This window comes from Pyrus communis, chromosome 11 (genome assembly GCF_041283825.1).
Source record: "Pyrus communis isolate YQ-2024b chromosome 11, ASM4128382v1, whole genome shotgun sequence".
Classification (NCBI taxonomy): Eukaryota; Viridiplantae; Streptophyta; class Magnoliopsida; order Rosales; family Rosaceae; genus Pyrus; species Pyrus communis.
The window spans coordinates 24177186-24200401 of record NC_142575.1 but is presented as its reverse complement, the minus strand read 5'-3'; the positions used below and the strand labels follow the sequence as shown (position 1 = coordinate 24200401).

The window sequence follows — 23216 nt, the reverse complement described above, 5'->3', positions numbered from 1 at the left end:
GTTCTTTTTTTTAGGGCATATTGCTTTCTTGTTTCTTAAGAATTATGTGTATATAAATACACCCTTTAACTCGGTGGAATGATTCTTGGCAAATATGTTGTTCTTTTAATTAATAGAATTAAAATCGTAGTTTGTAATAGGTTTGCTCTTTTTTTCTTCTGATTCTTTTATTTCTTAACAGTATCATTTTTTTTTTTGTCAAACGATATATTCTGTTAGATTAGTTAACGACGGAGTTCGAACTCGCACCGTCATGCAAGGACTTAACTTTTTTTCACCACTGTAGAAAAAGCCACTTGCCTTAACAGTATCATTAACTCTAGTTGTTTTAAAATGTGAATATAATGGTCAATATATTTTTTTTATTTAAGAAACCTCGACGGTTTTTGAAAAAAAAACAATATTGAATCAAACAAAATTAGTCACGCTTAGTCAATATATACTATTGATGTTGTCGATATTTTATATATATACTTAACCGAAGTATCTACAAGGGCATAAGCAGAACTATACTTAGACTTGACCTTTATACGTACCAGCTAGCTGGTTACACAAGAACAAGATCAACAAACAAATTTAAATTGTTAAGTTTAAAGATGAACAAAATTAACTTCACCCCTCAAGAACTCGAAAGTAGGTATGAACATTTGTTGAAGCATTAGACAAGCAACAACAATTACATATTTTTAAGTTTTGTCGATGAATAAAGAATCAAATTCTGACAGCTAAACAGAAAAATGGCTGGGTTGCTCAGGAAGAAAGCAATTTCTCACTTACAAAGCACCTGCGATGTGACGTTAACAAGCTGTAAAAACTAAAAAGAGAGTAAAGTTGTAAACTATATATTCTTAACTTCTTCCTTAGTCTTACCCGAATTATACAAATAAATTAAAAAATAAAAAAGTGAAAAGTGTTCTCATCATAAGTACATAGCACATATATATGTGTGTGTATAGTGAAACTTTAAACTCAGCAAACTAGTCAAACATGGCCACTACCAAATCTGTAATTCTTATCATATTAACAGTTTCCTCCTCACTTCTTTTCCCAATTTCTGAGCAATTTTCCAATTGTAGCCCCATCAATCCCATGAACATTACAAACTGCAAGAAACTAATCACTCTAGGAGCAGAATTCGGGTGGAACATTCACAGTAACACCGAAATTGACATCTTGCTCACCATTAGAATGCCTATTAAATGGATAGCCTGGGGTGTAAACCCAGGTCCCCAAAGACCGCAGATGGTCGGGACCAGGGCTATTATAGGCATTCAACAGCCCAATGCAACGTTGGCAGTTAGAAAATACAACATCACCAGTGACACCAAGCTGGGCTGTAGGCTTCAGCCTTCACAAGATTTTGATGATGTTGTCGTCAAGAACATGAGAGGTGAAGTAAACCCTGGGTACATGTCGATATCCGCAACGTTAATTTTGCCCCGGGCTCCTGCTGTCTACGATATTTCGAAGCTGAATCATGTTTGGCAAGTAGGGTTTGAGGCTGATGATGTTCTTATGGAGCCTAAGATGCATTCCACTTTTCTCCAGAATGTGGATAGCACAGAGAGCATAAACATGACCAGCGGACACGGTCTTAGCGTAGGACATCGCCGGCATCACCTCAGAACGGTACGTAAGATCGATGCCAAGCCAACTAACATGTAATCTCTTGGTTACTATTGACTATGAAAATGTCATGTGTCAACTGTTAGATCAATGTTATTTACGATTGATGTTATAACTTAGAGTTTGTTTAATTTGTTTGTAATTTTAATTTTTGTGCTAAAGAAAACAAGGAAGTATATGAAATAAATAAAGAATGAAGATGGATGGAGGAAGGAGGGGCTAGTAAAAAATATTATATGAAAATAAAAACTTGAAACTGAAGGCAATTTTTTATTTTTTTTTTCCTTCATTTTCTGTACAATTTCATACACATTCCTTTCCTATTTTTTTCGCCATCTCCTTTCTTGGATTCATCCTTCATTTCTTTTTTCTCTCACATTTTTTTTTTCTTTATAGCACAACTAAAAATATTAAAAATTTGATGAATATAAAACATCCCTTTAATTAAATATTTATTCAAAACCATGAAATGGTGACAAAATGAGATAGTATCTGACATGTGGCACATTGCTTAAATTTGTAAATAGTATTCTTTCTTTTTTTTGTCTTTTGCTAATAGGTACATGGCATTCTTAATATTGTGGGGTGGGGAACAATGTTGCCATTGGGAGTGATCATAGCAAGGTACTTCAGAAAATGCCCTATTCCCTGTGAAAAGTGGTATATGGTTCATGTCTCCTGCCAGATTGTTGGTTACATTCTTGGCACGGCTGGTTGGGCGATCGGACTCTGGCTCGGCCATGCTTCCAGACACTACAGCTTCTCCACTCATCGAATTCTCGCCATTTGCATATTTGCCTTCACCACATTACAAGTAAATAACATTCATCTCTCTCCCTATCTTCCATTTATATGATGAGTCTCATGTAATTGTTTCAAGTCTGGACATATCATATCCGATGTATTAAAAAAAAACATGTGTAAAAATGTTCAAAAGTGACAAAACATCTCAAATATAACATGTGTTCGAAGTTTAGATGTCGTTCCACCAGAGATGAACATTGCAATAAGACAAGAACATTTCCCTTACGAATATTTTGCTTTTAGTCTAACATTTTATATCAAAAGTATCAAAACAAATAATATGTAAGCCTATTCGGATCACGTGATAATGCTGAGTGACATAACAGTTCAGTTAAAAGATGACATATGTCCGAAATTAGTGACAAAATTTCTTAATTTTTTTACTCATGTCATCTTTTTACGTTGTTCCATCCCACACGACAAGAAAAGTTCCTTTACAAATAATTTCGGCATACCCTGCAATTTAGTGGTGCTCTTGTAGACGAGTGACTTTGTTTTATGCATTGCAGATGCTTGCCCTGCGTTTAAGGCCATCGGCAACTGATGACTACCGGAAATATTGGGACATGTACCATCATTTTCTAGGGTATGCACTGCTGGCTGTGATCTCAGTGAACATATTCCATGGCATTGCGATTTTGAAGCCGAATAAAACCTGGCTGTGGGTTTACATCGGAGTCCTTGGAATGTTTGCTTTGGTTGCGATTGGTTTGGAGATTTTTACTTGGAGTAAGTTCCTGCATGCAAAGTCTAAAGGGGAACAACAATATGCAGGGCAAACAGGTCAATCTGGTTCAGGACCTCAAGGCTCCTCGGGCACAGAACCAGGTACAGACCCATTACCGGGATCCCAATGAATAGAACAATTCAAAGCCTATTTTTGCAAAACTCATGAACATGCCTTGTTAACTAATTATGTTTCTCCTCTTAATTCCATTTTCCACTCTGGTTGGACTTTGCAGTTCATCCACATGCCTTGATTGTTGTGTGCTCGCTGAGCAACTCTTCTGTTTTTATTTTAGGTTTTCGGGTGTTTGAGGTGATATGTTAGAAGAAAATTGATGTTGACAATGGAGTCGATATCGCTCACCTTATAAATCTTTATGATTATATATCATTGCCTCTTAATATGCAAAAGCAACATCGTTTGATACATCTTCCTTCTTGCGATTGGGCTACCATCTAGGTGGCCTTCAGCCCACACCGCCGGTGTCTTTCACTAGAATACGGTGAAATCAACCTCCCTCGATGACCTACACTCGTCCCGTGGCTAAATCTGACGATTGGAAGTCGTCCCCCGAGCCCACATCATTGTCCCCGACGAGAAACCCTTGAGATTTCTCACTCCTCAAAAGTTTGGAACACCTTCGCAGTGAAACCCCTATCAATTTTGATCGGAAATCACCGCCGCCAGTAGTGCCGTGCATTGGTTCCCTCGACGGCCACATACCCAACAATGCTAGGGTATCCTTAACCAGACCCGTGGCCCTTTCAGCCTCCCTTGTGCTCAGCCCACTATCTCTAGGGCTTGAGACCATTTTCTAGTTTGGGCCTTTTTGTTTTCTGGGCCAAGTCCGATACAGAAAAAAACAAAAAAAAAAGAAAAGAAGCCTAGTTTTGGCTTCCCATCACGTTTTGGGCTTTGCCAGCCCACTTGTTTTCTCTTAATGCACCTACAGTCCAACCTACGTGTGAGAATGTCATGTCCCAGACCCGGAGTCCGTGAAAAAATCCCGAATCCAAAACAGAGCTAAAATTTTATAAATAAATAAAACCTAAAACGGATAAATATAAAATTCCAAAACTGGGCTTCTTTTTTCAACCTCAATTCGCCTAACCTTTTTGATTGACTAGTTCGTAAACATGCAAAATTTAGTTACTGTAAGCTTAAAAAGCTAAGTAGGAACCTATACCTTAATATCAAAGAAGTAATTAAATACACATATGAAATGATATACGTGAATGCAATGCAAAACGTCTTCTCCATTCATGTTAATTCGTATCATTAAACAATTAGACCTGCATGGTCCATACCATGCATTTTACCATTATACAGTGATGTGGAAGCTCAACTATACTAAATACCCTCTTCCCAAAACCCCTCTTTTGTTAGTCGTTTTGCCTGACTCTTTGTTGCCAGTCTTGAGTTACCCGATAAATATCATGTGCACTTTGGGCTAACCTGAGATTTGATACCTACCAAGAGTCGGGCTCAACTGCACAAAAGATCCTGACCACTACTATAATCTCCATACTTCTTTCTTAATAATCCAACCATTTCCAACATGTAAGTAATTCACATGAATTTCCATTCCATTCCTTGCATAATCAATTAATCATTCAGAAAACAACCCTAAGATCTAGCTAGTTCGCATTCAGAACCAACATTCATATCCCAATAATATATCAAACAATATGCAAATGCAGTATTAATACTGATAATAAGAAGTAGGTTTCCCAAAACCCCCTACCGCAATTCCAAAGCATAGCTCCACGCGACACAGTAATCAAACTGCCAATTCAGCTTGCAAAGTCCTATTTACAAATACCACCGGTTACCAAACTAAGTAGGTATACTTGATAATACTTTATGTAGTAGATGTACATATAGATGCTCTGGTTTGGTTTTGGAGTAACTAGATAAATAAACTCACACTTATTTTCTTAAGCTAAGAATAAAATTATTGTAAGGATTAACGAAGTTTTTAACTCGAAACCCTTTTGTTTATAATATTCATATGCAAAAGCGACCAGACTATGAGTGCACCGTGTGTGTATGTGTGTGTACATATTCAATTTTATGGTAAAACAATCTTGGTACCTATAACAATCTTGTTATAGGTTTTTTCTGAAAGAGGTTTTGAATTGTTGTTATGAATTATTTAATGGTCCGGGTTTGGCCTCATGTCCCCCTTGACATATTGTATTTTTCTTGTTTATCAATAAATTCTTCTCAAAGTCACTTTACGTGATAGCAATGTTAGAGTGTGATGGACTTTGCGGCCAAATTATAATAAAAAATACATAGTAAACTACACAAATACAAATTCTGACATGTCAATTAGTAGGTACATACAATAACATAAAAGAGCCAGAGATTGTAGGCATATCTGGTGATTGGTAAGTTTACTCATAAGCTTGTCAGACTAGCTTAAGCAAGGGAAAATAGTTAAAAAGATATCAGACTTAGCCAATAAATTTGGAAATCTGTAGGTGCATACACACAGAATCCATAATTATATTCATCTTAAAGAAAAACTTAATCGATCCTCTTATCAGGTCAAACAAGAAAGCAAACATGGAGCTGAGAGTTTAAACACATGTATATAAGAACACAAATTAGAAATCATGGTGATAGATTAAAACTCATATATATATATATATGGGAAAATTTATTCTTACCAAGATTTGTGCTCAGCCTAAAGGTCTAAAAGCAAAAAAATGGCCTAATTTGTCAAAAATTTCATCTCCAACCGATGGCTGTGCTATAATTCTATGGAGCCCACCAGGTCATTATTTGGCCAAAAGGCCATCAATCTGGCCAAATGTAGCCCCCTTTTAGGCCACCTCCAACTAGGCCGGTCAAAGGGCCATAAGCCAAATGATAGTCCGTTTTGACACAAAACTCATCTCCAATAGAGACCTGGGCCAAAAAACCTGGGGACCCAACGAGCCAAAATCTGACCATCAGGCCAGCAGGCTAGCCAAGCATAGCCAGCCAGCTAGCTCGTTTAGTTGGGACCAACTGTGCTACTAGCTGACATCATGTAGCATTTTTTTTTAAGACAAAAATTTAAGAAATTTAATTTTTTTTTTCTCTAAATACCCAAGTCATTTCTCACATCCTATATACCTATCCAAATAATTATTGAGATTATATCAAGATAAGAAATATTGAGCCTTATTCATTTAGCGATAAGTGTCACTCAAAATATGTCCAATAACCTTCTTTTAATATGGTAGTTTAATTCAATTAACTAATAAATTTAAAGAACAAACTTAAAATAATTAATTATTGAGGGGGCTAAAAAATAGCCCCCTTCGGTTGGAGATGGCCTTAGCCCTTTTTTTTGGAGCACAGCTCCTCAGTTGCAATGGTTGATTCAAATTCTACAACTATATTTGAAAACATCCAAAGGTAATTTAATTAAATTAACCAATAAATTTAAGGGAACTTTAACGAAAAGCTCCCAATACTGTTCATTTTAACGAAAAAAAAAACCACATTTTTACACTAAAAAGTCAATCCTAGTACTATTCATTTTACCCTTTATTTTGTCCTTATCGTTAAAACTCAAAGTTTTCAAGTCATTTTCATTAGTTTTCCTTAAATGTAAAGTATAAACTTAAAACTAATAAATTATTGAGGGGGCTATGTTTAGCTCCTTCGGTTAGAGATGGAATATGAGTATGGTCTGATACTGTTCATTTAAAAATATTTTTTGCGAGGCTATAATTCTTGGCGGAGCTATATTTAACCCTTTTAGTTGGAAATGCCCAAAGAATATGGAGATTAAATCTTCTTTCCTCCAGGTTCTCTCTCTCTCTCTGTCTCTCTCCCCCTCCCTCTCAAGTTCCGTCTCAACCTTGATTGAGCTCGTTCTTTCCATTTTCTTTTATTACTTGCTGGAAGTTTCCTAACAGGCATCACTCATGTTGAGACCTAAAATTCTCCATGATTAATCCGTTTAAACCAAACCATGTCTTAGAAACTAAATGTTCTAACTTTATACGAGTCTCCTATAGCACCAATCACAATCTTGCTCCTAGCTTATGAGTCTCCTATAACACCAATCACAATCTTGCTCCCTCCATTTGCGAATTGTCAAACTGTAACAAATTTAGTTTCATTGAGTTTCAAACAAAAACTACTTTATATGAGTACAAGTTGTAAAGCTCTACTTGACTACGAAAAGATATGAAACCATTGAAACTACTAATAGTAAGGATAGAGCTAAATAAACCTCCATCATGATCTTTATTCAAAGGCTTATACCTGAAGCATTACAAATGAAAGTACTTTTCTATGAGGATTCTATGGCTCTTTGACTCACTCTTGCGAACCGTTCCAATCATGAAAAGATGATCTCTCATGCTGAAATAAGACATCATTCAAACTTTTATGTCCATAAATTGATATAATTTTGAAGTTTAAAGAATCCAATCTATTTTTTTTCTCGTCCTTCTATGCCTGTAACTTGCTCCTAAAGTAACTGTGCAGAGAGCTAAAGCTTATTAAATTATCGAATCTGATGACTACTATACCTGTGAGAGAAACGTACACTCGAGCTCCACCCGTAGATATCTCTTGCTCGCAAGCGTCGTCCGGAAATATGAACAAGTATTTTATATGGGCCGGCTCATTAAATTAATGGAGATGGTCCTCACTGTGAGAAATGATTGTATATGAGCCGGCTCATCTAGCCCGGCCCATGAACTCAAAATTTTCAAATACTTCCTCGAGTTCTTTCTTCGGAGCACTCCTCGGTCCTCTCGCACGACAAATCACAATACCCGCCTTCTTATCCCAAAACCCAAAACCCCTCTCTCTCCGTGCAACAGCAGCACTCCTCTCCATGACTTCCCTATGGCTTTCAACCAAGTTTTCTCTCTACCCAAATGGCACATTTCTCCATTGTAAGTTCCCAAACAGACCTCAAAGAATCACCTTCCCCACGAAAACACCGATAGCGTGCTCAGCCACAGAGCCGCCGAAGCGACGACAAAAACCGCCGAAGAAGAAGAAAAGCGTTGCTGACGGTGAGAAAGGGGTCGACCCAGTTGGCTTCCTTACCAAACATGGCATTTCCCATAAGCAATTTGCTCAGTTCCTCCGTGAAAGGTATGTTCATATCAGTTGATTGGCCAAAACAATGGGGAAAGTAGAAAAAATTTGAACTTTGAAGTGTAGAGATGTTAACTTGTTAATAACCTGTGCTTGGTTCAACTTTGGAAGAACTGCAGTAGGCTAAAATTAGAATTTTTAATTCCATTGGGTTTTTAAATAATTACTTGTAATTTTGGTTTGAATTTGCAGACACAAATCCGTGAAGGACCTCACTGATGAAATTTTCAATCGTCATGCCAATCTCCGGGATTTGGCTTCTGGGTTTGTTCCAAACTTAACTTCCATTCACTTCAGTTCAATTTTACTTGTTTTTCAATGCCTGCATTGATTAAGTTAAACTTCATCCTCTTAATTTAGTGGTCTGATTTTTTTAATGGAAACCTCATTCTTTTAACTAAAGAGGATTTGCATTCAAATGCGCTTAGATGGTTAATTCAGGTATGTTTGAGTTTTACAGTTGAGGATGCTATAACTTATAACCTCATTTTATCATGTATGGAATTTGAAACCAAAAGAGAGATTCATTTGGTTGACCCTTTGGTGGTTGAGGTTTATGGTTCAGGGTGTAATTGCCATTTTCTTCCTCTAGGTTTGAGATATTGGGTATGCATCGACACCCGGAACACAGAGAGGACTATATGGAGTGGGCTCCAGGTTCAATAAAAGCCTAAACCCTCTTTCTTTTGTAAATTATAATTGATGACTAGTCACCAATTGTTCGGGACCTTGATAAAAACTTGCTTCTGTGGCCTGAACTATAATGTTGTCTGGACTTTCCAGCTGCCAGATGATATGTGTATGATAAGCTTGTCAAATACAGGTGCTCGCTACTGTGCACTGGTTGGTGATTTCAACGGGTGGTCCCCTACTGAGAACTGTGCAAGAGAGGGTCATTTTGGCCACGATGACTATGGATACTGGTTCATCATTCTTGAAGATAAGTTGAGGGATGAAGAAAAACCAGATGAGCTCTATTTTCAACAGTATAACTACATCGATGACTATGATAAAGGTGACAGTGGTGTTACCATTGAGGAACTCTTTAAGAAAGCAAATGATGAGTATTGGGAACCTGGAGAAGACCGGTTTATAAAGAACCGTTTCGAAATGCCAGCAAAGTTATATGAGCAGATTTTTGGGCCTAATGGTCCTCAAACATTAGAGGAACTTGAAGAAATACCAGATGCAGAAACTAGATATAAATCTTGGAAAGAACAGCATAAAGATGATATACCTAGTAACGCACCTTGTTATGATGTGATTGACAATGGAAAAGAGTACGACATTTTCAACGTCGTGCTTGATCCTGTGTCGCAAGAAAAATTTCGAGGAAAGAAGCCTCCCTTGGCATATTGGTTTGAGACACGCAAAGGAAGGAAGGCATGGTTGAAAAAGTACAGTCCATGCATTCCTCATGGGAGCAAGTACAGGGTCTATTTTAACACTCCTAGTGGGCCATTGGAACGAGTGCCTGCTTGGGCTACTTATGTGCAACCAGGTAAATTTTCTTTTCTTTTGCTAAGCGTAATTTGTTCATCCAACACTATGCTTTTGTTGAAGATCCTTATGTAGGATTAGTGGCTATTTTACTTTCACAAGAGGTTTGATTTCAGATTAGAATTGGCATCAGGTTAATAGATTTTCCACTTACCGCCATGTTTTGTGCAATCGGGGCTTATGTAGATTATTCTTCCTGCTTGTAACTGGATAAATTTCATGTGTGTGTCTGTCTCTCATTGTCTCCCTCTCTAGCATCCTCTTGGTTTCTTTAGGAGTTTCTTATAGGCAATGACAGGTTATTATATTTTTGGTGATATCTCATAAACCTTTTTATATTATGTGCATTGTTTCGTAATTTGTACAGGCATATTATTTATTTTAAGAGATATAGGAATGTTATGTTTCCTATACTTTATTGATTTCTTATCAAAGCGCTCTTTTGATTACCTTCAGAGGCAGAAGGAGAGCAAGCTTTTGCAATACACTGGGAACCACCGCCAGAGTATGCATACAAATGGAAAAATTCACGCCCAAAAGTGCCAAAGTCTTTGCGCATTTATGAATGCCATGTTGGCATAAGTGGATCAGAGCCAAAAATGACTTCTTTCAATGATTTCACAGAGAAGGTAACTCCTGCATTTTTCATTTTTAATTTGAATCTGCTATGTCTTTTATGGGCAGTCAAATTCCTTATTTTTCACTCGTTATGTTTATTGCAGGTCCTTCCTCATGTAAAGGAGGCCGGGTATAATACGATCCAACTGATGGGAGTTATTGAGCACAAAGATTATTTTACTGTTGGCTATAGAGTGAGTCAGCCATCCTTTCTCATTATGTTCTCGGATTAGAGATTGATTACTTCTGACTTGTAATGGGTTGGTTACATTGGTTACATCCATATCATTATGATGTCAACCAAAAGAGGCATTTGTTCAAAAAATTCCTTTGATCTTGATCCTTGATTTACATGGCTGTTCAACAAACTGATCAAACACTTTTATGGATTTCAGGTCACGAATTTATATGCTGTTAGTAGCCGATATGGAACTCCTGATGATTTCAAGCGGTTGGTTGATGAAGCACATGGTTATCACTATCATTCATCTAATTCCATTCATTTCATTAACTTGTAACCTTCAAGATTTATGTATGCTTTACTAGTTGTCATTCCTGCTTGGCTTGTTCAGCTTATGCAAAAGCTATTTTAATTGCTTAAACGTTACTATTATATTATTATTATTATTATTATTTTGTTATTATGTGACATATTGAGCTTGGCTTCTAAAATTTCGGATTATAAAATGTAAAGGTAGCAGCTTAGGTTTGTATGGTGATTGCATCTTGTTTGTAAATTCCAAAGGATTTATATCAATGACGTGTGTAGCATAGAGTTGTCTATCAGCGCTTTTATTTTTGAACTTTTTAGGAAAGGAAAATCATTGGTAGAACAAAATGACACCATAGGCTGTCAATGGCATTAGCCTCTGTAGATAACAAATATTTTCATTGCATGCTTCTTACTGATAATGTTCATGAAAAAGGAATTCTATTTCTTGACTATTTTGGCGTCAATAACATGTTTTTCCACCATATTTTTTATTTAACAATTAACGCTTACAAACTGTAACCTACCTTCTTTATTTACAGGACTAGGACTGCTGGATTTTTTAGACGGAGTAGGAATAGATAACAAGTATTTTCATTGATTGCTTCTTACTGATAATGTTCATGAAAAGGAATGCTATTTCTTGACTATTTTGGCGTCAATAACATGTCTCTTCAACATTTTTTTCCACCATATTTTTTATTTAACAATTAACGCTTACAAACTGTAACCTACCTTCTTTATTTACAGGACTAGGACTGCTGGTTTTTTTAGACATAGTACATTCCTACTCAGCTGCAGATGAGATGGTTGGATTGTCACTATTTGACGGAACAAATGACTGCTACTTCCACACAGGTATGTGTGTGTTTATATTACTTGTGCTTGTAATTGACAGTATGATAGGTCTCACTAGGAGTAAGCGTGTCATAACCAGTCCCCAATTTACATTGAACTGGAGATATATTATGATTACTAACCGGGACTACTTGAAATGAGAAAAAACCGAGCCAGTCCAACACAATACTGACTGGGTTGGTTTTGACTGTTATGGGAGAAGAGAACCTAAATGCTTGAGGGACCAATGGACATTTGTCTTGTGACCATACCTGAGATGTGGGATGGATTCATATGTTTTTTTTAAAGTAATAAATTATGGAGCTAGTTGTCAAACCTAAAAGACTGATTGGCCAAGAAGTGTTAGAATAGGCAGATAACCCTCCTGCTTTGATTATGAGGCCGAAAAGAAAACCTTGAATGAAGTGGGTTCCAAATGCTCTAACAGCCAATAGAAGTTAGATTTGCGGTGATAAATGAGGTATGGAGAGAAACCAGCCAAAACTGGGCTATGTAATTGTTTAAGTACTAAAGAATATCCCACCCAAAAGCTTATTCTCTTTGACAGCATTGGCCTTTGTTCTCATTTCATATATCTTGTTCCATGGTATACTATTTTCTTTTACAGGTAAACGGGGACAACACAAGCACTGGGGTACCAGAATGTTTAAATATGGCGATCTGGATGTCCTGCATTTTCTTCTCTCAAATTTGAACTGGTAAATGTGAAGCTCATAGAATGGTTCGAAGTTTTAAAACATTAGTAGAGTTGCTTCTTTAGACCAATCATCATTTTACCACCTAGTTCCGTGTTCTAATACCACATTATCCTCTATTCTTTTTGTTTTGGGAAGTTTTTTTCTGTTTATCTTTGGGTTTGAGCATAGTATCTCAATAATTGCAATTTTCTACAGGTGGGCCACAGAGTACCAAATTGATGGTTTTAATTTCCATTCACTCTCATCGATGATGTACACACACAATGGTTTTGCTTCTTTTACCGGTGACTTGGAGGAGTAAGGCATTTATTGAACCGTCTACAATTTCTTACTGTGTTATTATTTACACTGATACAAGAACTGTCAAATTTTCTGGGCCTTAAACAAAGGCATCTTAACATTCCAAGATGTGGCTTATCTCCTTATGCTGTTGCTAGTGAATTTCAACAATATTTACATGACTAAAGTATAACAAGCTGGATTTGGCTTGCAGTATTGTATTATCATAATTGTATATATAAGTGTACGTGTGTGTGTGTGTGCGCGGTTTATGGGATTTGGCGTGCAGAATTGTATTATCTTAATTGTATATATATGTGTATGTATGTGTGTGTGTGTGTATCTATGCTTTATGGTTTATATAAGAAGAGATTTCAACTGCTTCTGTTAATATATGGGTGGTTGAATTACATTCACTAAGCAGAATAAATGAAGTTTTACAAAACATAACCAGTAAATATAAATTCTTGTGTTATGTGAGCATAATATGCTATTTCATACTCAACTTCCTACTATTCTTATGATTGAATGCTAGCTATGAACTTGAAACTCAATCTTCATACTTTGGCAGGTACTGTAATCAATATGTAGACAAGGACGCATTGCTATACCTCATTTTGGCAAATGAGATACTTCATGTTCTCCATCCGAATATAATAACAATTGCCGAAGATGTAAGAAATTGATATTGAAATCGTTGTTTACACTTTACAGTATGAGAACTCCTTCAAGAGAAACTCACGTAACATTTTTCTCATAGAACGCTCTTGAAAATTAGCATATAGTTGCTGCTAGTGGGCTCAAGAGTTCAGATCATATTGGGTTGTTAGCTCCACTGATTCTGTTCTAACTTTGTTTTCAAGTAGAAGATCAGATTTATTAACATCATTGAAAATGGTGGCAAAAAACATAATATTCTCGTCGAATTTATTCAGTGATATGCACTGTATTTTGTGGCTTCTAAAGAGTGATATTTTATTTATTTTCCAGGCAACCTTCTATCCTGGGCTATGTGAACCCATCTCTCAAGGCGGGTTGGGATTTGATTATTGTGTCAATCTCTCTGTATCAGAGACGTGGTCAAATTTCCTTGAGAATGTTCCGGACCATGATTGGAGCATGACTAAGGTTGAACCATTTAACACATTGTCTCAGAATCGAGTGGGATCGTGCTGTTTTCTTGTTAATTCACTGATTGTTTTTCCATCCCACAAAGTGAAAACTAAATGACGTTAACCCACACTGTAGATTGTCAGCACATTAATGGGCAACAGAAACTATGCTGATAAAATGCTTGTGTATGCTGAAAATCACAACCAGGTATTAATCTCTTGCTCGTCAAAAACTCTATTGACATACCTTACTCATAAATTCCGTATCTTGTTCTAATTTAATTGTGTTTGATTTTTGCTAAATCATATTATAACAATCTTGCATATCAGTCAATATCTGGAGGGCGGTCATTTGCGGAGATATTGTTTGGTGAAATCAAGGATGGTTCTCAAGACACGGATAAATTACTGCTCAGAGGTTGTTCCTTGCACAAGGTATGCTATGTACCAGCTAGTGTAAATACATCTTTGTCATAATCAAAGTCTAAGTACAGAGTTTTATGTACTGCTTTATATACATACATGATCCCACACATGCATTGCTTCTGATATATGCATAATGTGTATCTGCATGTAATTGCAGTTGCAGTTTAGCGAAACACTTGCAATGACTGCAACATGTAATGTGTTGCTTCTGTAAGCTGTTATTTTCATTTCATGTTTCTGTTTGGTCTGTTTATTTATACTTACATTTCGGTCTTGAGCCAGATGATCAGGTTAATTACTTTGACAATATGTGGCCATGCTTATCTCAACTTCATGGGCAATGAATTTGGGCATCCAGAGGTGACGTTAATGGCTTCTGCAAGTACAAGAAGTTTATTTCACGTGAGACGTGACTAATGATCTTTCTCATGTTTCAGTGTGTTGAGTTCCCCATGTCAAGCAACAATTTCTCGTTTGCTCGTGCCAACCGTAGGTGGGATCTTCTTGCCAAGGAAGGATTGCATCGGAACTTGTTTATCTTTGATAAGGTATCAACTATTAACTTTTTGTTGCCATCTTGTTGCCCTGACATGCTTACATGTTGTGATCTTGTGGCTCTCTCTGTTATATCTACTGTTGTTAATAGTGCTGAAAGCTGTTTAGTATAGATTTCTAATAACTTAAAAAGTCCCCCATAAATGCAGTTTCTCTAATTTCGCTCTTCGCCTTACCATTAACATATTCAACTTGAAGTTGCGAAGTATTAATCGGTCGTTGTTCTTGAGAGATTAAAACATCCCTTGAGATGATCATGGTAGCAAAGTAATTTTTATCTTTCTTCTTTCCTAGGACTTGATGAAGTTGGATGAAACTGAAAGAGTACTTGCGAGAGTTTTACCGAGCATTCACCATGTGAATGACAATACCATGGTACGGGTGAAACTAAACTCAATAATGCATTTGGAAAGAATTTTATGCCTTCTACTGATTATGATATTTCTTTGCTATTTACAGGTAATAGCTTACCTGAGAGGCACCCTTCTATTCGTATTCAACTTTCACCCAACAGATTCTTATGAAGGATACGGAATAGGCGTAGAAGAGGCTGGAGAGTATCAAGTAAGTTTTATCAAACGGCTTTGAGTAGTTTAAGTCAGAGATATGGTTTCTAACTCGTAATTTGCATTGTGTTCTTTTATTATATGTGTGCTGGCATGAATACGTGGATTCAGGGTCATAAACTGACGAACTAAGTAGTCTAGTTTGTATTGGAGATTTTATATGTATATATCTTTTATATATGTTTCTGTGTATGTCAAGCAGTTATATGTATTTGTCAAGCAATTATATGTATTTGTCTAACTGTAGAGCTTCAAGTTAATGAACCTGTTACTTTTCTGACCACAGCTCGTGCTAAATACGGATGAAATAAAGTATGGAGGTCAGGGACTTATAAAGGATGATCAATATTCTAGGAAAACTATTAGCAAAAGGTAAGTACTGACTACCCTTTCAATATTTCTTGTCTTCTCTATTTTACCCGTTTGTGCGTGTGTGTTTTTAAGTTCAGTTTTGGTTACTTTCTTTGATTCAATGATTGATGTTGTTTTGTCACCACTGTGCTTGGTCCTTGCAGAGTCGATGGCCTCCGAAACTGCTTAGAAGTGCCTCTGCCTAGTAGGACTGCCCAGGTTGGTCAATTTTTCTGCACGTTGTTTTTGTTAGTATTTTATTTTGTGGCTGTTAGTTTTCCGTGCTTTGGATGGCTAGGGGTTGGCGCTACTATTCTTAAGAACCCCTTTTTCAATTTGTGATCGATTAAGTAGTTGTTAAACTAGATTACATTTCAACGTTCATATTTATTTGGATAAATTTCTTGTGTGCAGGTTTACAAACTAAGCCGGATCTTGAGAATATAAAGAGTATTGCACTCAGGAAGCAAATTGCAAGCTGACTTTGAAGAACGAAAGCTAGCACCTACTACCTACCGGCCATCAAGTTAAAGTATGTATGGCTGTTCACCACCTTCACGAGTGACATTGATGGGGAGATCTCACAGTTTAACAAGAAGTTTAAGCATTCAAGAAGAAAGGCTTTGCATTGGTATATCCTCCACGTTATTGTGGTTCTTTCTTTTGGAGATTCGAAGCTGCTGATCTTATTTCTCCCAAAACTAAACTCAAGGAAGCGATGCATTGTGTCCAGCAAAGAGGGTTCAAGCTGAACTTCTGGATGACGGGAATTACGATATTCAGCGAAGAGGGTTCAAGCTGAACTTTTTCTCACCCTACCTCCTCAAGGGGGAGAGTACCTTTTGTGTGAGGTAAAATTTGAAGAGTATGCAACATATATAAATTAGGCTGGACGTCAATTCTAGATAAGGAAATGCCGACGAGCGGCCGTTGTGTGTTGTGGGGGGAGGGTGTGTGTTGAAATTTGGTAGTTAAGACTTGAGAGAAGCATATTCCTTCATAATCTAAGTATTTCTTTCAGAACAAGAATTTCAGGAGTACATAACAATTAACAGGTTAACATTTAAGAACATGGCGGTGCTATTCACACACTAATTTTCAACCGTCGGATTGAATGAATTTGTTAGGATGTCAGATGACATCATCTTGTGGTGACAGATTTACAATGATATTAATAGTAATACTTAGTTAATAGTGGTTAGAATTGAAGGATGGTATCTTGTAAAAGAAGGGCAGTTAATGAAATAGTGTTTGGTATTTTGGTTTTCCTGAATATCCTTTGATGTCGACGAAATATTTTGCCGGTGACAATAAATCTGGGAAATTCTGGTCAACATCGACGAACTAGTTCACTGTCAGCACATGACGACATGTGAGTCCCTTTCAAACACTATTAACTCCTGAAACGAGCAAACAGAGGGAATATTTGAGTATTTTTCCTTAGTTATTTGAGTTGACTAGTTTAATGATTGACATAGTGGAAGTACTTTGGTGGAGTTGAGGATTACTGACATTTGCTAGCATCGACTTTTGATAATGTAGTAAGTTATTCTTCCTTGTTTTGTATAAATATCCTTCTATCCAGGATGAGAATGTTCTTTAAATATGCTGTAGTTTTATCCATGCTTCCGACACTGCATGCATTGTAATAAGGTTTATGTCCACACTTAGCACTCTCAGTTTAATTTAATTTTAAATTTTAGTTTTAATTTATTTGTACCTTTTACATATCATTTTCATATAACGACTTTGTCACCCTTTAGGTATCCGTGTTGGGTTCTCTCAATGTCAAATTTAATCGTTCCCTATTATAACCAGTTAGCGAGTCGTACATGAGTCATTCAATTAAAGGTGAATTCAAATTCGTTAAGTAATTCTAATCGTGCTTTATCGTAACAAGCTAGCAGATGGTTTTGTATACAAGCTCCCACAATCAAATGTAAATCCAAATTTGTTATCACATGGAATTCCAGTTGTTTTATCAAATATTATTTCATTATATATATAAAAGTTACTGAATTAATAGTGAATCCAAATTTATTAAAAAGTTGTATCGAATTTAATTCGTTCGGATAAGTTGCTCGGAAGCATTTAAAACCGCATCCATGCGACAGAGTGGCGCGTAGACACACTTTCCCTTTCAACCGTACTACTATATCAGTTCAATCCAAAGTGAGGTGTCAACATCAGGGGCGATTCCCACGCGCAAGTCCAGTACGTGTCTTCAAAAATAAAACCAACTCCTCCTCCAGAAATTGTACTTGTCTTCTTCACACACACACACTCTCTCTCTCCTCTCTCTATACAGAAAGCTGAGAGCGAACTGTGAGAAAGCAATGGCAAAAGCTGAGAGTTTTGACAACTTCCTGCTGTGAAATGGCGAGTCTCTGCTAGTTTGTGGAGATGAGCGCACCGTTTGGAGGCCCGATCGGTTCTAACCCCAGTGCTGCCGGAGCCCAGCCGAACAGGGACCCGAACATGGCGTCGGCGGAGCAGTTGGTGCTCGAACTCAGCAACCCCCAACTTCGTGAAAACGCGCTCCTTGAACTCTCCAAGGTCTAATCTTTTTGCTCTCATTATTTCTGAATAATTTAGTTCCGCTGTGTTTGATTAATCCCTTTTAGCATGTTGGGTTTCTGTTTAATTTTTGTTATAGGGTTTATGGGGTTGAAGATTTTATGATAAAGTTTGAAGTTTGGGTTTAGGGTTTGTGATTTGGGTTCTATTGAGTTTTGTTTTGTTTTAGCATCATTTCGTTGTCCTGTGATTCTGTTTGTTTGCTGAGAAAATCAAGGCAATTGGGGTAATGAGATGATTATTTTTGCATGATATGTGTTTCGTGAGAAGCGGGGTTGCTTGTTCTTTTTTTCTTGTCAGAGTTGAGACTTCAAATTAGCATCTTTGTAGTCACAGCATGCATGTGGTAGCCACCTTACTATAGTTGTTCCTAGGGTAGGATCAAAATTGGATCTTGATGCATTTGTTTATGTTTCCGTATGTCTTTATCGATTATGTGTAATCAATTTTTGTTTTAGATGGAGTTTTGAACCTTTTCAGTTATTGGTTATGGAGAAGGTGAGTAGCTCAATCTGTTTTGTGTGTCTGGGTTTAGAATGGTGTAGTCGTTGTTTAGAGTATAAATCTTTACGTCGGGACTGCAAAGCCATGCACATAATTTTACATCACGTATCCAAGCACACAATCTATGTGTCAAGCCCCTACGGCTACACGTGCCTCATGTCATCCCATGTATGTGTTGTCCACGCGCTTAGCTCCATGTGTTTAGCTCAAGTTACTCTACACTACACATGATGGTAGCGTTGAGTGTGTTTACACAATTGGAATGTGAAGTCTCACATAGGAATATATTTACGATCTTGTGCTTCTCCACTCATTGTCAATTGGTCCTTGGTTGGGTGCTCTAACTTTATCGGTGGTATGGGAATGAAAGTGATATAAATGTCATTATATCATACTAAATAGGCTGCATAATTTCTTAATTTGCTTTATTAGTTTGAAGTTTTCATTGACTACATTAGTAACAGTTGCATATCAGATCTGGAAAGAAGTTGGTTCTATCCATAAGAGCCTGACGGTGTTTTCAAGCACTTACCAAATACTATTTTGACCTAATTTTCTCTTTGATTTTCAAAGGTATAAGAAAAGAAAAAATGGGTATGACTATAACTGCGATACAACGATAAATTTGCCACCCCTGTGTGAGCTATGCTCATGTATTCTTCACTGAGAAAATAAGTTCTTAGTTCTTACTGCTAAAATTTTTGTGCTGAAAGTGTACTTGGTTTGCCTTTCGTGGTTTTTATTTTCATTAATAAGATTTGTCTTTTTAATGTTGAATCCCTTTGGTACCATATATGTACATATACGCATACTCCTAGTTAACCCCCTGTTTCCTTTCCTGTTCCCCTTTTCAGAAGAGAGAATTATTTCAAGATTTGGCTCCATTGTTGTGGAATTCTTTCGGTACTATAGCTGCTCTGTTACAGGTATGTAATTTTTTGGTTTTATATTCATGTCATTCTTATTGCACTTCCTTTTTTTTGCGGTTTTTGTTCGCTTGTTTTGTAAATTCGTTCATCGACAAGGGTAGCAAGTTTCTTTCTGTATGTAGGAGTAGGACTTGTGTTATACATGTCCGTGCATCGTTGACGTACCATCATTTGACTTCTTGTTTGATAAATCAACATTACCAGACACTCTCTTTTGTCGTAATCCCTGATGATGGATTCTCACTCTACTCTATCCTTTGTGCAGGAGATAGTTTCAATATACCCTGTTCTGTCCCCACCAAATTTAACTCCTGCCCAATCAAATCGAGTTTGCAATGCTCTAGCGCTTCTTCAGGTCCATTCTTGTCGCCTTTTAAATTATATATGTAATCTTTATCGATGCACGTTATTTTTGTTCTAAACTACTGTTATCTTCCATATACAAGATGCTTGGCCTATATTTTACGCATCTCATTATTATTGTATGCTTCATATTCCTTTTGTATCTTCTTGTAGTGTGTGGCATCACACCCAGACACAAGGATGTTGTTCCTTAATGGTAATAAATTTTATCTTGTTTACAGTTAAAGCTTGAAATGTTCTTTCTAGCGTGCTTGTACACAGAAGCATAATTTTTTTTCATGCAGCTTCTGTTAGATGTTTACGTATAAAATTTAACCAACGATTTTTTCATTTCTCCTGTGGTTGGCAGCTCATATACCTTTATATTTGTACCCTTTCCTTAATACAACAAGCAAGTCAAGGCCTTTCGAGTACTTGAGACTCACTAGCTTAGGAGTCATTGGTGCCTTAGTGAAGGTATGTTATTCTTATTTGGCAAACTGATAGGTATATTTGTCTTTTTATTTGTTTGTGTGATAAAATGAACAAAAGTAAATAACCAGTTGATATACAAGTATAACTAGATAGGTACATGGCCACATGCTTTGAGAAATGATATGTAAAAGAGTTTAAATATGAAAACTTGATGCATGCCTTGACTAAAACCGCTCTTTCCAATCTTGCTTGTGTAGCTGATTTGAGAAATAAAAGGACTAGCAGAATCTAACGCAATGTTTTAAAAGGCTCGCCTTAGGGCGCGCCTAGGCGCCCTGTGAGGCTGGGCTTGAGGGTTGATGCCTCTGTTTTGAGGGAGTGGGCGGAAGGCGCCAGAAGGCGTCGCCGGAGCCGCCTAGGCGCGCCTCAGGGGATTTTTTATTTTTTTATTTTTTAAATACTCCCAAACCCAAATTTTGGGTAGGGTTTTAACTACCTCATACCTCTTCCTTGCACTATCATCTCTCTGACTTGTTTTCTGATTTTTATTTTTTATATAAAGGATGTGTGTGCCGTCTACGTGCATTGTTATATGTGTGCTCATTGTGCTTTTCATCATCTATTTTATATATATATATGTATATATATGTGTGTGCTCAGGGTGATTATTGATTAATAATCTTCTTTTTTTTAAATATAATATATGTGTATGCTCAGTGTATATATTAAAAAATTTAGGCCTCGTGAGGCTTCGCCTCACGCCTCATGCCTAGGCTGGGCTATCCCTCAAACACCTCGCCCATGCCTCACGCTTTTAATACATTGATCTAACGTGAGATAAATGAGGGGATAAAAAGAAGGCTTAGTTTTTATTTATTTATTTATTTTATAACATTGATTGAGTTAGGTGGCGTTACTACATCCATTATTTAGTGAAAGATTTAACTGGACCCTTTCCAGTCCTGTAGCGTGAACTCCGACGAGAAAATAGTTTATCTGTAACATTACTTTATTTGCATGGGTATTCAATCCCACTTGTAATATTATCCTGCACATGCACCTTTATTTGCAACTCTTCTTCTCACTCTCTCACATGTGAACACATGAAACCTGAAGAGGAGAATAATGTTGCTGTGATAAACCCTATATAGCACTTTTATGCCAGACAAATATACTTGGAAATTGGAATATTAATTCCTTTTACTTCTTTTTACCAGGTCGATGATACAGAAGTGATTAGTTTTCTTCTATCAACTGAAATAATCCCGTTGTGCTTGCGAACTATGGAAATGGGTAGTGAACTGTCAAAAACAGTTGAGTGTCCGTTTCTTTTTTTCTTCCCATCTTTATATGTTTCAGTAGATCTCAGTATAGCATCTCTGCAAAACCTTTCTTTTACTGCCCAAGTTTGAATGCAAGGTATATGGTTGCCTGACAGAAGTTGTTGTCATCACAGGTGGCGACATTTATTGTTCAAAAGATTTTGTTGGATGACGTAGGCTTGGATTATATCTGTACTACAGCTGAGCGTTTTTTCGCAGTGGGTCGAGTCTTGGGAACCATGGTTGCATCACTTGCTGACCAGCCTTCATCTCGCTTGCTAAAACATATTATCCGATGTTATCTACGACTGTCAGAAAACCCAAGGTTGGTTGAATGAAGTAGATTTATTATTATTACTTTTGTTTCTTCAATATCTCGTCATTTGATTGGATCTGTTCTTTGTTTTTTATCATCAGGGCTTGTGATGCTTTGAGGAGCTGTCTTCCCGATATGTTGAGAGATGCTACCTTCAGTGTTTCCCTCCGTGTAAGTACTTTTCTGGATGCATGTGCTGTGTAATTCATAATTGATCTTAACGACTAGTCTGGAAATAAAGCAAAAACTAACCTGTTTCGTCTTCGAGGGTACATATAGTTGCCAGACATAGTTTGTGAGATATTTGTAAAAATATACGTTTGAGTCTGATTTACTGTTTCCTTTCGGTATCCCCTACTCTTTTATTTGGACGCAGTTGTCTGGTCTACTTTCAAAGTTAATTATATTCGTCACAATTTCAGGAAGATCCAACGACAAGGAGATGGCTGCAGCAGTTGCTTCACAACGTTGGTGTTAGTCGGGTTCCTGCGCTTCAGGGTGGAGGAGGATTTGATCAGATGATGATGAACTAATGCAAATAATTCGGTGTCGTCTTTGGGCTGCCGTCTGTTGCATAATGCATCAGAGAGGGCTGGATGCTTTTTAATTTATCTGTCTCAATGCTAATTGGCAAACTCTTTTATCTTTCTCTGTAATTTACAAAATGTTTCTTCTGTAACTTGGCCTGAGGAGGCCAAGTTTAAGCTATTGACTTCGCTTGAAGTGGATTGTTCCCGGAAGAAATAAATGGTCTTCTTAGTTGGTTCATCTCTGATGTTGAATTGTGGCAAAATTATGAATAAAGCGAACCTTTTTTGTGTAAACATATTTTGTTTGAATTGTGATAAGCCATTGATTAGAATCGAACTGAAGTGTTTGTTGACGCGGACAAAGTCGTGGAGAACCTCTGATGCCATCGGAGGCAAACGCCTACGAAAAGATAGCTTAAGCAGGAGAACCTCAGAGAAGTGCCGCGGGCGGGGAGCGGACATGTTCCATCATCAGTATAATGACATGTGATGTACTACTTCGTGTTCTAATCACATTGAAAAATCTCTCAGAA

The 23216-nt window shown here is 37.0% G+C and overlaps 3 protein-coding genes across 4 annotated transcripts; all 3 read left to right on the top strand.

Annotated features, from left to right (window-relative positions):
- Nucleotides 1–965: 965 nt before the first annotated feature.
- On the top strand, nucleotides 966–3542 carry LOC137742902 (cytochrome b561 and DOMON domain-containing protein At4g12980-like). Its single transcript, XM_068482842.2, has 3 exons — nucleotides 966–1629; nucleotides 2186–2440; nucleotides 2940–3542. Exons 1-3 carry the CDS (start codon nucleotides 988–990, stop codon nucleotides 3285–3287), a joined length of 1245 nt encoding a protein of 414 aa, XP_068338943.1. The 5' UTR covers nucleotides 966–987; the 3' UTR covers nucleotides 3288–3542.
- Nucleotides 3543–7907: 4365 nt separating this feature from the next.
- EMB2729 (Alpha amylase family protein) lies at nucleotides 7908–16798 on the top strand. 2 transcript variants are annotated; one of them, XM_068481837.2, is made up of 21 exons: nucleotides 7908–8272; nucleotides 8468–8539; nucleotides 8868–8932; nucleotides 9099–9776; nucleotides 10232–10404; nucleotides 10498–10587; nucleotides 10789–10864; nucleotides 11634–11741; nucleotides 12349–12439; nucleotides 12635–12736; nucleotides 13290–13392; nucleotides 13709–13846; nucleotides 13967–14038; nucleotides 14161–14265; nucleotides 14539–14616; nucleotides 14694–14804; nucleotides 15106–15186; nucleotides 15271–15375; nucleotides 15664–15749; nucleotides 15893–15947; nucleotides 16143–16798. In XM_068481837.2, exons 1-21 carry the CDS (start codon nucleotides 8007–8009, stop codon nucleotides 16173–16175), a joined length of 2688 nt encoding a protein of 895 aa, XP_068337938.2. In that variant the 5' UTR covers nucleotides 7908–8006; the 3' UTR covers nucleotides 16176–16798. The 2 variants fall into 2 exon arrangements, with proteins under 2 accessions (XP_068337938.2, XP_068337939.2); XM_068481838.2 differs by lacking the exon at nucleotides 8868–8932.
- Nucleotides 16799–17852: 1054 nt separating this feature from the next.
- Nucleotides 17853–22977, top strand: LOC137742438 (uncharacterized). The gene is made up of 9 exons (XM_068482303.2): nucleotides 17853–18284; nucleotides 19664–19735; nucleotides 20004–20093; nucleotides 20255–20297; nucleotides 20451–20557; nucleotides 21733–21828; nucleotides 21972–22162; nucleotides 22255–22324; nucleotides 22576–22977. The coding sequence occupies exons 1-9, from the start codon at nucleotides 18132–18134 to the stop codon at nucleotides 22684–22686; spliced, it is 933 nt and encodes a 310-aa protein (XP_068338404.1). The 5' UTR covers nucleotides 17853–18131; the 3' UTR covers nucleotides 22687–22977.
- The last annotated feature ends 239 nt before the right edge of the window (nucleotides 22978–23216 follow it).

What these genes read in the sequence shown, in the direction of transcription:
- EMB2729 (XM_068481837.2), top strand. Translation starts at nt 8,007, where the DNA reads ATGACTTCCCTATGGCTTTCAACCAAGTTTTCTCTCTACCCAAATGGC. An exon ending in TGACTGCTACTTCCACACAG is followed by an intron (nt 11,742 to 12,348) that starts GTATGTGTGTGT and finishes TTTCTTTTACAG; the next exon opens with GTAAACGGGGACAACACAAG. An exon ending in ACTTGTTTATCTTTGATAAG is followed by an intron (nt 14,805 to 15,105) that starts GTATCAACTATT and finishes CTTCTTTCCTAG; the next exon opens with GACTTGATGAAGTTGGATGA.
- LOC137742902 (XM_068482842.2), top strand. Translation starts at nt 988, where the DNA reads ATGGCCACTACCAAATCTGTAATTCTTATCATATTAACAGTTTCCTCC. An exon ending in GCCGGCATCACCTCAGAACG is followed by an intron (nt 1,630 to 2,185) that starts GTACGTAAGATC and finishes TTTTGCTAATAG; the next exon opens with GTACATGGCATTCTTAATAT. An exon ending in TTGCCTTCACCACATTACAA is followed by an intron (nt 2,441 to 2,939) that starts GTAAATAACATT and finishes TATGCATTGCAG; the next exon opens with ATGCTTGCCCTGCGTTTAAG.
- LOC137742438 (XM_068482303.2), top strand. Translation starts at nt 18,132, where the DNA reads ATGAGCGCACCGTTTGGAGGCCCGATCGGTTCTAACCCCAGTGCTGCC. An exon ending in CTATAGCTGCTCTGTTACAG is followed by an intron (nt 19,736 to 20,003) that starts GTATGTAATTTT and finishes TCCTTTGTGCAG; the next exon opens with GAGATAGTTTCAATATACCC. An exon ending in CGACTGTCAGAAAACCCAAG is followed by an intron (nt 22,163 to 22,254) that starts GTTGGTTGAATG and finishes TTTTATCATCAG; the next exon opens with GGCTTGTGATGCTTTGAGGA.